General features: G+C 39.9%; 1 protein-coding gene across 1 annotated transcript; it reads left to right on the forward strand.

Annotated features, from left to right (window-relative positions):
- Positions 1-253: 253 nt before the first annotated feature.
- On the forward strand, positions 254-2,758 carry LOC122334809 (B- and T-lymphocyte attenuator-like). Its single transcript, XM_043232704.1, has 7 exons — positions 254-467; positions 651-714; positions 1,096-1,422; positions 1,827-1,868; positions 1,979-2,104; positions 2,198-2,238; positions 2,327-2,758. Exons 1-7 carry the CDS (start codon positions 408-410, stop codon positions 2,621-2,623), a joined length of 957 nt encoding a protein of 318 aa, XP_043088639.1. The 5' UTR covers positions 254-407; the 3' UTR covers positions 2,624-2,758.
- The last annotated feature ends 9,669 nt before the right edge of the window (positions 2,759-12,427 follow it).

The following is a 12,427-nucleotide window of genomic DNA, read 5'->3' on the forward strand; positions in this document are numbered from 1 at the left end:
TTAAAGGAGACCTGAACAATAGTTAATAGCAAACCTGGACTGGTAAAAACATTGCTGCGTCAGTCAAGCAACTGCCACTGAAATACATAGAAATTCAGATAACGTAGACCTCCTTGGAGAGAAAAGACAGTTTAAAGTGGCGTTCAGTTATTGTTCACAAGGTGGTGTCACTGAGTTCACGGTCTTTCTGTTTCTTCATTCATTTTCACTTCAAAAGTTGCATGAAAGTTCAACCAACCTGGACAAGGTTCAGACAACCTGAAACCACTACAAGCACGCTAGATGAGGTTTGACACTGCCGTTGATGAAAAAAGGCAAACCAAAAAGAACAACCATCAAAAAACGGACACAAAGACGACTGAGAAATACGAAGAGATGCTGAGAAACAACACAGGTGAAAAGAACTCATGATCAAAGAAGGTGAAGATAAAAAAAGGTACAAGAAAAGAGAAACCAAACAAAAAATGGTGAGAGACGTCATAGTGGAACTTACAGCTTACGGCACACTTCCACTTCACACTTGGTTTTTCCAATACACGCATTCACAGACATACTCGTGACAAACATGCACAGCTCTCATTTTGGGCAATAGTATTTGAACACACATTGTCTGATAAAAATATTACATCATGTGCAACTGTGTCTTCCAGATCACCTGTAATCTTGCTGTTTCTCTCCTACTGCTGTCACTTAGTGTCAGCGGCACCATAAATGGTAAGTATTCAAATCTGCTTCATGATGCCCTATTTTTAACCAAAGTCGGTCAGTGATATATTGTTAACTGTGATTTGTAGGGAACATTGTGGTATGTGTATGGCAACAGTTGTGGTTTTGCAAGTTAATATTTAACCTTTCACCCGACAAACGGTTTTCTGACCTGGTGTTAATGTTATGATTTATTTATATGTATAGTTTATTTATATACATACTATATGCTTATGTTTAGAAATTTGGCGTTGTACCATTTACATCAGTAAACGTTTTTTTTACTATCAAAATTTTACCTTTTTAGAACTGAATGTTGTGATTATATAATCACACTTATTATCAGTGCTAATACCAAACTTACTTAAACGAACTTCTTCATTCTTGTAGGGTCTGAGATGCCTTGTATTCCGCTGGTCAGAGTGGCACGAAACACAGTGTTTCTAGCTCCTGTTACGAGCGAGTTGAAGATAAACTGTTCTATAACTCTACACGGATGTCACAGGAACCCAAGAGTCTCATGGTGCAAAATCTACGGACATAACTGTAACCCTTTAAATTACTCAGATAACATAAGAACCGAGTGGAAGAACCTCACAGAACATGAAGGGATGGCTTTCCTGGTTTTCTTAAACATCTCAATGAAGGATACTGGTCTCTACAGATGTAAAGAAGGCGAGATGTCTATAAGTCATGCTATGAATGTGACTGTGACATGTAAGAGACATGATCGGTAACACTTTATTTTGACGGTCCCTTTTGAACAGTCTAATGACAATAAGTAACTTGCACTTACAAGTCAAATAGCTCTAATTAGAATATTCATACACTGATTACTATTTGCTAAAACTTTAATGTGATGATCTCCCAACAGACATTCTACTGACTATAAGTAACTTTTGCAAAAACATGTCAACTTATTCCAACCTTAACCCTACTAGTTTACTAATACTATACTAACACTCAAATGAAAGTTAGTGTATACGAAGGTGCAACGTTACTAACGGTCAACAGAATGTTCTATCTAAATGAAGTAAAACCACATTATCTTTACTGACGGACTGTAAAAATTCACATATTTTGCTAAATGTAAACAATGACATTTGATTATATTTTGATAGATAATAAAGAGGATATGTTCTCACACAATCAAGGCAACACAAGTAAGAGCATGACTATTATCGCTAATGTTTTGCTTGGATAAATGCATTTTCATTTGTTGATAAGTACCATAAGTCGATAAAGACATTTAATTCAATTCTTTCAATATTAGGTGACCTGAGTTTAGGTTCAGCTGTTGATCTGCAGTGGCTCTTGCCGTATGTGTACATCTGCAGTGGAATAGCAGGGCTGGTGGTGACAGTTATCACTGTAACACTGTTTATAGTCAGACGTCAAGGTGAGTGGTTCGGGAGTTTACACAAAACTTTACTGTTCTAGACACTATAAAGTTACAATAAAACTAAATTTCTCTTTTTCTTGGATTCTGCAGGGACAAAATCAACAAGAAAAGATATGACTGTTAAAAACCAGGTATCTTTTTTATTTTGCTCTGTACAGCTGCTTATTACATCTGTTAATAAAGTAATGTTTAAATTTTTTTTATGTTTCACTTCCACAGTACATGGAAACACAAAGAAGTGAACTGCCTCCTCTTCCTTATCCCAGCACCCGTTCCTCCTCTGATCAGCTGACCTCTGCTTCATATCGTGGCTGTGAAACTCTACCTGTCAGAGGAGCGCCATCAGCTCAAAGAGTTTCTGATGGTAGACACAACACCGCCGGCGCAGAAAGAGGAGAAGAAGAGAACGCTTTGGTCTATGCTTCTTTGAATCACCAGGCTATGTCAAGAGGGCAGAGAAGAACAGCACGGCATGAACCTGAACCTTCAGAATATGCCGCAATCCGGTTCCGGTGATTCAGTTAATCATTTATTAGTTTGTTTATTAATTTTAAAATAATACTGAGAAATGACCAGTGAGAAAATCAATCAATCAATCAATCATTTTTATTTATATAGCGCTTTTAACAACACAGGTTGCATCAAAGCACTGTACAGTATAATGACAGGGATGTATAATGACGAGAGTGACCAATTTCTTATTAAATGCAGAGACGGTCTCTGTAGTCAATTCAACGATAGTCACTAGAAGTTAAGTGTCCCCAACCAAACAAGCCAAGGAAAAAAACCCATGCATACAGAATGGAGAAAAAAAACCTTGGGAGAAACCAGACTCAGTTGGGGTCAGTTCTCCTCTGACCGGATGCCCAGCACTTAACTTCCAGTTCAGTTTTAAACGCAGCTGTGTCAGGTAGTGTAAATGATTTAGTGTGTGCGTGTGTGTGTGTGCATCAGGATCTGGTGATTGGTCCACGGGGCGCATCTAGGTGTTCTGGTCTCTGATGAACATAATCTCTGGGTGCTGATCCACCATCTAGTCTGGATACAAACTGTGAAAGCAGATTGAGAAAGAGACAGGACTAATATTAGCGTAGATGCCATTCTTTTATGATGTCACAAGTACATCGTATTGTAGGAGTAGTGTTCCCGGTTCCAGCAAATCTAAGTAATGCCGCCTAAAAATCCTTGAATAATAAAAGTGTGTTGGTGTGTTATGTGTAGGCTAAGTTAAAAAGATGTGTCTTTAATCTAGATTTAAACTGGAAGAGTGTGTCTGCTTCCCGAACAGAGTTAGGGAGATTGTTCCAGAGTTTAGGTGCTAGATAGGAAAATGATCTGCCGCCCGCAGTTGATTTTGATATTCTAGGTATTATCAAATGGCCAGAGTTTTGAGAACGCAGCGGACGTGCAGGACTATAATGTGATAAGAGCTCGCTCAAGTATTGAGGAGCTAAACCATTCAGGGCTTTATAGGTAATTAATAAGATTTTAAAATCTATCTGATGTTTGATAGGGAGCCAGTGCAGTGTTGACAGAACCGGGCTAATATGATCACAAAATGGTCCCTTATTTTCTGTTTTGTATTTATAAATATTCTCTATGAGGAGGAAGAGTCCAGGCATTTGAAACCTCTTTTTCCGGGTTGAATAATCCAGTTGGCTGCTGGTATCTCAAAGGTCCAGAAAAAAATACTGCTGTTCTCAAATTCACAAATCTTCTGCCCTACTCATTGCCCAAAATGTTGTTTTAACAACAGCCTCTACAATTTGTGTTCATATTTTTATGTGTTTTTTTATTTTTATTAAACATATAAGAAGCGAGTTTGAATTGTTAGTATATATTATATGTATATTATTATGTATTATGTATATATTAATATATAATCTACTGAATGACTTTGTCCTTGTTACATGTACTCACTATTATAATAACAATTAATTATGCATAACTACATGCAAGAAACGTAAGCCAAAGCCTAATCTTAACCCTAACCATATAGTAAGTACATGTAATTAAGGAATATTAATCAGTACTTAAATGTTTAATTACAGTGTAACAAGAACTACTTAAAATAAAGAGTTACTAAGGCTTTTTTTTTTATAAAAGGCAAATGTTTGGTGTGGAAATTCAGAGTGATAAACAGTTTGTTTGAATTAACAGCTGTTTATTGTGTTATGATTGATAAGAAAATTTGTAGCACATCTTAAAAGTAGCACTTTTATCAGGCTCCTATGTTTAGGTTCAGTCATTTTAGTCCAGTGGCAATGTATAGATGCTTTTGTGTGCAATTAAAGTGAAATAACTGACAAAAATTTAAAAGAGTGATAAAAATGCTCACTGTAGACTAAAATTTCTGAGTGCTATTACATAAAATGAGTTATTAAGTTATTAGCTAAACACCATAGTTAATAAAAAATAAATTATTCACTGCTGTAAAAAAAAAAAAAACCCAAACTGTAAAGTTGTTTTGGAGTAAAAACATTGTATTGTATTGTAATTTTATGATTTTTCTATTTCTATTTTTTTCTAGGTTTTTTTTCAATTTTTTCTAATAGCTCACCAGGCATAAGTATGTTCCATTTTTTGTGAGAGGTGTGATTTGTAAAGTATCTCCACAGAGTACAAACTGAGAAGCCCACAAGAGCAAAAGCATGCAAACACATTTCCTGTATGAGCAGGGGGGAGTATGCAACTTACCAGATATGATGGTGGGATTCTTTACAACCCACAATGAAGAACAGTGCGTACGACCTCCTTAAAGGTCAATGAGTATACTCACTTCTATTTATACTGGCCACCCACGATAAAAAACAGTAGGTATATATATGACCTCTTACTGTCAATGAATTAAAGATGATATTTATACTGTACATACTGAGTGTTTGTGTGTGTGAATGAGTTAACCCGACAGCCTATTTCTTATCAAGCCCAGTGCTTCTGTGCAAGTGTGTAAATCAGTGTGAAGTATTTTTGTGTGTTGGTGTGTCCAGACTAGTTTTACTTGCGGCAAGACTGTGACTCATTCCATTGAAGGGACCTTCCACAAAAGATTTCCTTATATAATAACAACATTATATTTACCTTGACATGAGTCAGTTAGAGAATGGTTTCTCTTGGAATACATAGTATTAAGACTTTCTTAAGAGTAAGACTTTCTTCAATGAATAATGGATACATGTGGAAATATACTGTATATTTCCTGCAGAGCGTCTCCTTTAAATCACTTTGGTGTAATCATTACAAACAATTCAGGTAATCATCATTAAAAATTGAAAAGAACTTACTTTCTATCACAAATGCACCATGAACCTCAAGAGAAGACATTTGATTTACACTTTAAATTGTGAATTGAATTCACAGTGCGATGTAACTGTATTAGATAAAAAATATCAAACAACTGGTATCTGCAAACAAGTGATGCTTTGAGTCTTTCTCAATTTTTTTGCAATGCCTTTTAACTGTTGTCAAAGTGATTTTATAGCGGATGTTTGAAGACCTAGCAGAGTAACCACATGTGTAGCTCATCATATTAGCATAACACAAGTTTGACAACACATTTTGAACTAATGTGTATAATTTGGTACAAATCTATCTATCTATCTATCTATCTATCTATCTATCTATCTGTATGTATACATGCATGTGTGTGTGTGTAAAATAAATACCGCATTTTTAAATAATCCAATGACATAAGGTGTAACAGACTTTTTGGGATGCTGCATATAACATTCCCAGTTCTGCAAGAAAGCAGAAATCCTTTCTCATTTCCCTGTAACAGGTTTTTTTTTTCACTCGGTTTGATTTGTCCTGAGAATCATTCACCAGATTTTCTTTAGCTTTTCCCTCTTCTGCTTTTTAAACAACAATGCAACGGTTTATAGAGAATTGAGAATGCAAAACGCATGAGACCACTTTTAAAACTTTTAAGTGACCATCTGAGAATTTAAGTTATGCGTCGGAGAAAAAGTCCACACAAAATGAATTGTTCTTTTTTTAAAATGTTACCTCAGATCATACGGCCATCAGGTTTATTTCTTCAATGTAGCATTAAATCACTTGCTTACCAGTGCATCGTCTGCAGTGGATGGATGCTGTCACAATCAACCCAAACAGCTGATAAAACTTGAACAGCTATTAAATTAACCTGAAAACGTTTTTTTTTTTTAAACTTCAGTGTCAATGTTTCAGATGCAAAATATGAAAACATATTTATGTGTTGTATATAGCTAGCTGCATGCAGCAGTGATATGTTTGAGAATGAGTGTTTTATAACAAACCTTTGAACAATATTCTGAATGAAAACTTAGGAAAATATTAGATCTGCTTATAGCTGTTCGCTTCAAAATGCATAAAAGCTTATTCTGGAGATGATCTTCTTCGGTCTTGTAGACAAAGACTCACCACATGATGTCATAAATCACTAATTACACTGTAACAAGGGCACCTAAATATAAATTGAGGGGTCAGTAAATGAATGACCAGATGTTTTTGTTTTTTTTTTTGTGAAAAATGTACAAAATTAACCCTTCAAAGAAATTGTACAAAAAATAAACTACCTAATACAATATAAACATTGTTTGCGTTTATTTATTTATTTAGTTATTTCCCTTTTAGATGTAGATAAATTGGCAAGCTTTAAAATGATTTGGACCCCGACTGTGCATTTCCCAAAAGCATTGTTAGCTAACTATGAACTACTAACTACTAAGAAACACGTCTATAATATCTACAAATAAAATTCATTTTGCAAAATAAAATAACACAAAAGGCTTTTATACGCTACAACCATTTAACAAGTGAACATCAATGTAGACCAAGTGAAGTAACTGTAAAATGTGGTGTGTGGGTTTTTTTCAGTTCCTATTATGACGTAACGGCAAAGACCAGTTTAAACCTGGTCTAAAGACTCAAGTTTTTTATTATTTTAAGAGTTTCCAAACCTAATCTGAATTGGCTAATACTTGAGACTTCCAGGCAGGTGTGTTCTCAACATTAATAGTTGTTACATTTTGGTATTGGGCAGGATTAGGGATCATTTTGGTGAACCCTTCAACATCTACCTTAATAAATGCTAATAAATAACCAGCAAATTAGGATTGTCACGGAAACACCCGCTTCACCTACTCAGTCAGCCTCATTTCCCCCGATCACAATCACCTGAATTCTGAACACCTGCACCCTCACCTGTACCCAATCAGTGCCACACATCAGCACGCTCACTCCAGTCTCTCATTGGCTGGTCTTGAGGTCGTATCTCTACTCTCTTGTCATAAGGAATTTGATTAACTCAGATAAGACTTTCCAATTTGAGATCTTCTGTTGAGTTTCACCTCTTTTGGGGTTTGTCTGTTATAATTGATAAATTATCTTGAATAACCTCCATTCTGCCTGCCTGTCTTCCCTGAGTGAGTTTGAGGCAAAATGAAGTTATTGATTTGTTAATAGCAAGAATTGGACTTTAGAAAAAGCGTGAAAAGAATGTGCCACTGCACCACTGCAGTAATTTAGAGGTTAAGTACTTTCTGCACCATTATGGCTGAAACAAAACTTCTAAACTGGGTGTTAATGAAGAAATATTCTAGGTTCTTTTTTTTTTTTTTTGTAAGAGAAACATTTCAAGCAAACATGTTTTAGGTTTTTTTTCAGTTACGTTCCTTCCTGACAGTCATTTCCTTAAACATTAGCTAATTCCTTGATGGCATTGTTCTCCATTGAGCAAGTATTAGCAGTGCATGGATTATATCAAAACTGACTTTAAGTTGGCATACTCTTAGTCTCGGCTGAACGTCTGGATTATATGGTAGCGATCATTGGCCAAATCTGCACATGAAGCTGTTTGATCCACATTCCTGCTAAAAACCCAATAGAAATCATCACAGAAAATGCCATTTAAAATACCATTATAAACCATTAACTTTTTTCTAGTGAAACCATTATTCCTTTTTGAAGTGTTTTTTAGGTATTTTGCCAATAGGATTTAACATCCCACCAATAGAATCCATCCCACACCAAGACACACCATTATACTTTCCGTTAAAACCAATACAAATCCCATTATAAATCTATTACATTTACAATTGTGTTTTGGGTATAATTCAACCAATCCTACAACGTCTTTGCACCACCTTAAGTGTTTCCAGCAAAGTGTTAGCGATCAATCTGATGGCTGATTTGAAGCTCTTTATTTCCTTCCTGTTGGGTTCTATTCCATTAAAAAAAATGTCACTGAGCGACAGTGATAAATGCAAGTGCTGGACAAGAGCATATTCATGGATGAATACTTCTACAGGCAGAGCAGGTTTTATTACGCACGCTTTTTTTTTGGAAACGTTCACATTCATGATCCAATCGGTAGTCTTTTCTTGTTGAATTTGTGTCAGGAATCGAACCCGGTCGCTGGTGTGAAAGGCCAGGTTCTACCTTGAGCTACTAGGAGACTCAAGTGCAGAGGTGTAAAAGTCTTCTCAGAGTTTATTTCAAGATCTTAGAATCCACAGAAGATCAAAATTGCAACAAAGAATTCAAAAATAGAAATGATAAAGTCAATAAACAGCACAGGGCAGAACTGAGAAAATCATGAAAACTTGACTTAACATCCACAGTGGAAATCCAAAATGCGAGGCAAAAACAAAACTTAAAGGATAATCACAAAAACTTAGCTTTCTGGCTTAAAGGACAGAGATGAAGACTAGAAAAACAGGTTACTCTCCAACATAACTTAAAGCGAAGACTCAGTGACATATCACCCCCGAGGCCCAATATAAATAGGCAGGTAAATTAGACCACATGACTAACACATCTGACAATAATCAGGCAATCAAAAATGGCGGGAAAATGCAGTGTAGGGCAGAGACAAAAAAACAAAACATCACAGAAAAAGCACAATAGCGGCCACTAGGGACCCAAAACAGAATAAACTCCTAACAGGACCCTCCTCCTCTAGGATCTGCCTGGACGATCTTTGGACAGTTCGGGTGGGTACGATGGAATTCCTCACAAAGTTTTTTGTCCAAAATGTCACGAGCAGGAACCCATGACCGCTCCTCGGGTCCATAGCCCTCCCAGTCAACAAGATACTGAATTCCACCCCGCACACAACGGGAATTGAGCAAACGGTGGATGGTGAATACAGTCTCTCCATTGATGAACCGGGGAGGAGGGGGGGCTTTAGGGGCAGGGGCATGTGGAGACAACAGCACAGGGCGCGCAACAGAGAAACATGAAAAGTGGGGTTTATCTTAAGGGATCGGGGCAACAGGAGCCGATAAGTCACAGGGTTGATCCTGCAAGCACCTTAAAAGGGCCTACATAGCGAGGGAGCGAGCTTCACGAGACTCAACCCGCGGGGAAGATCTTTGGAAGACAGCCAGACCCTTTGGCCTGGGCAGAAATGCTGAGCTGGTCTCCTGTGACGGTTGGCCTGGGACTGGTTGGACCTGGATGTCCGCAGTAATGCCCTGCATGAAGTGTTGTACTGAGGGAACTCCAGCGTCCCTCCTCCTGTTCTGGAAACAGGGGTTGGAAACCAAATTGGCACTGAAAGGAGAAACCTTGGTAGCAGAGGACTGGAGGGTGTTGTGAGCATATTCTGCCCACGGCAACCAGGTGCTCCATGAAGATGGGTTGTCCATAGCCAGGCTCCTCAAGGTGGCCTCAGTTCTTGGTTGAGCCTCTCTGTCTGCCCGTTGGACTGGGGATGGAAGCCAGAGGTGAGACTGGCAGTGGCACCGAGGAGTCTGCAGAACGCTTCGCCACACCGGGAGGAGAATTGAGGCCCTCGGTCCGAAACAATGTCCTGAGGAAGACCAAACACTGGAAGACATGATTGAACATTAGTTTGGCAGTCTCAAGAGCAGAAGGAAGCTTCAATAAAGGAATAAATCGACAAGCCTTAGAGAACCTGTCAACTACAACTAAAATAACTGTGTTACCTTTCTGATTCTGGGAGCCCAGTGATGAAGTCTGCCACACATGGGACCAGGGGCGCTTTAGGGATAGGAAGAGGGTGAAGCTTGAGGGCGCTGACGTGGGTTCTTACTCTGGGTGCACACTGAACAGGCCAACACAAAGGTCTTAACGTCCTTTCCCATGCCTGGCCACCAGAAATGTCTCTGCAGGAATTCCAAAGTTCTTTGGGACCCCGGGTGTGCAGTAAGGTGGGAGGAGTGACCCCACTGGAGAACCTTAGATCGTGCCTGGCGAGGTACATACAAAAGACCAGGTGGACCTGTTCCAGGGTCTGGGTCTTGACGTTGGGCACTCCTAACAGCTGCCTCAACACCCCACCGGATAGGGGCAACAATACGGGAGGGTGGGACCACCGTGCTGACTTCACTCACTTTACCAGTAGGAGAAAACTGCCTAGACAAGGCATCAGGCTTAGTGTTTTTAGAGCCTGGGCGATATGACAGGAGTGAAGTCAGGCGGCTGAAAAACATAGCCCACCGAGCCTGGCGAGGGTTAAAATGTTTTTGCTTGCTGGAGGTACTCCAAGTTCTTGTGGTCTGTCCAAACCAGAAACGGGTGTTGTGCTCCCTCCAGCCAGTGTCTCCATTCATCAAGAGCCTTCTTAACTGCAAGCAGCTCACGATCTCCTACATCATACCGTGATTCAGTTGGGTTGAGGCGGTGAGATAAGTAGGCACAGGGGTGCAGTCTACCATTAGACCGCTGAGAGAGGACAGCTCCTATGCCAACGTCCGATGCATCAACTTCAACAATAAAGGGCTGCCCTGGATCAGGGAGGACCAGTATGGGCGCTGAGGAAAAATCGGAGCTTGAGGTCTTGAAATGCTTCCTCTGCCTTGAAGTCCACTCAAAAGAAGCTCCATTCTTCTTGGTGAGTGCAGAGATAGGTGCTGCCACTGAGCTGAAGTTCGGATAAACTTGATAGAAGTTAGCAAATCCAAGGAATTGCTGGACCTCTTTCACCGATTTAGGAGTGGGCCACTTCCGTACAGCTTCAGTTTTTGACGGGTCCATCTGGATCTGCCCTTCCCTCAAGACAAATCCAAGAAATGAGACCTCTGAGACATGGAATTCGCACTTTTGCGGTTTAACAAAAAGGTGGTTCTTCAAAAATCGTTGAAGGACCCTCCGTTACATGAACCCGTGCTCCTGTAGTGACTTAGAGAAAATGAGTATATCATCAAGATAGACAAACACAAAATGATTTATCATATCTCTAAGCACATCATTAATAAGAGCCTGAAAGACTGCAGGTGCATTTAGTAAGACCAAAAGGCATCACCTGGTATTCATAGTGTCCTGAGGGGTATTGAAGGCGGTTTTTCCATTCATCCCCTTGCCTAATACGGATAAGGTGGTAGGCATGGCGCAGGTCAATTTAGTAAAACAGTGGCACCCTGGAGCAAGTCAAAGGCTGTGGACATCAAAGGAAGTGGGTATCTATTACGGATAGTCATCTTATTCAATCCACGGTAATCAATACAAGGTCGGAGCCCACCGTCCTTCTTGCTGACAAAAAAATCCGGCACCAGCAGAAAAGTGGATGGATGGTCGAATAAATCCAGAGGCCAATGCGTCCTTGATGTAGTCATCCATGGCCTTGCGTTCTGGCAGAGAGAGGGAAAAAATTCGGCCACGTGGAGGACTGGTGCCAGGGAGGAGATCAATTGCACAGTCATAGTGCCGTCTGGGGGTAGAGAGGCTGCCTTACTTTTGCTGAAAACCTCTTTAAGATCCAAATACTCCACAGGAACTTGAGACAACTCAATGGGATCTAGGCACTCAATAGGCAAAACTAGAGGACTGGAAAAGAGGCAGGTAGCGCGTGACAAGTAGGACCCCACTCAATGACACGGCCAGTCACCCAATCAATGTGGGGGTTGTGACGGGTAAGCCATGGGATGCCAAGAATTACTGGAAATTCGGGTGAATGGATGAGATGCAAGGAAATCTCTTCTCGATGGGCTTCAGACTGGAGGCAAGGGAGAGGTTTGAGTGACCTTGCCATCACCCAATGCTTGGCCGTCTAGGGGCAGAAACTGACAGAGGAACGTTAAGAGGAATAAGTGGAATTTTGAACTTGAGGGCAAAGTTAGTGTCCATAAATTACCGGCTGCCCCTGAGTCCACCAGGGCCATACAAGAATGAACAGACTCACCCCAGGAGATGGAAATGGGAAGGTAGACTCCTTGGCCAGGAAACTGGAGACAGAGTAGCTCCCGTCACAACCTCCTCGGCTGGACGGGTCTGCTCTTTCCGAGAGCTCTGGGCATGAAACTCGAAAGTGGCCTGGTTTGCCACAGTAGATGCAGCACCTTTCTCTTCTTCGGCGCTCTCTTTCAGCTGCTGACA

The sequence above is a fragment of the Puntigrus tetrazona genome, unplaced genomic scaffold (genome assembly GCF_018831695.1).
Source record: "Puntigrus tetrazona isolate hp1 unplaced genomic scaffold, ASM1883169v1 S000000647, whole genome shotgun sequence".
NCBI lineage: Eukaryota > Metazoa > Chordata > Actinopteri > Cypriniformes > Cyprinidae > Puntigrus > Puntigrus tetrazona.

What these genes read in the sequence shown, in the direction of transcription:
- LOC122334809 (XM_043232704.1), top strand. Translation starts at nt 408, where the DNA reads ATGATCAAAGAAGGTGAAGATAAAAAAAGGTACAAGAAAAGAGAAACC. An exon ending in TGTCAGCGGCACCATAAATG is followed by an intron (nt 715 to 1,095) that starts GTAAGTATTCAA and finishes TCATTCTTGTAG; the next exon opens with GGTCTGAGATGCCTTGTATT. An exon ending in ATATGACTGTTAAAAACCAG is followed by an intron (nt 2,239 to 2,326) that starts GTATCTTTTTTA and finishes TCACTTCCACAG; the next exon opens with TACATGGAAACACAAAGAAG.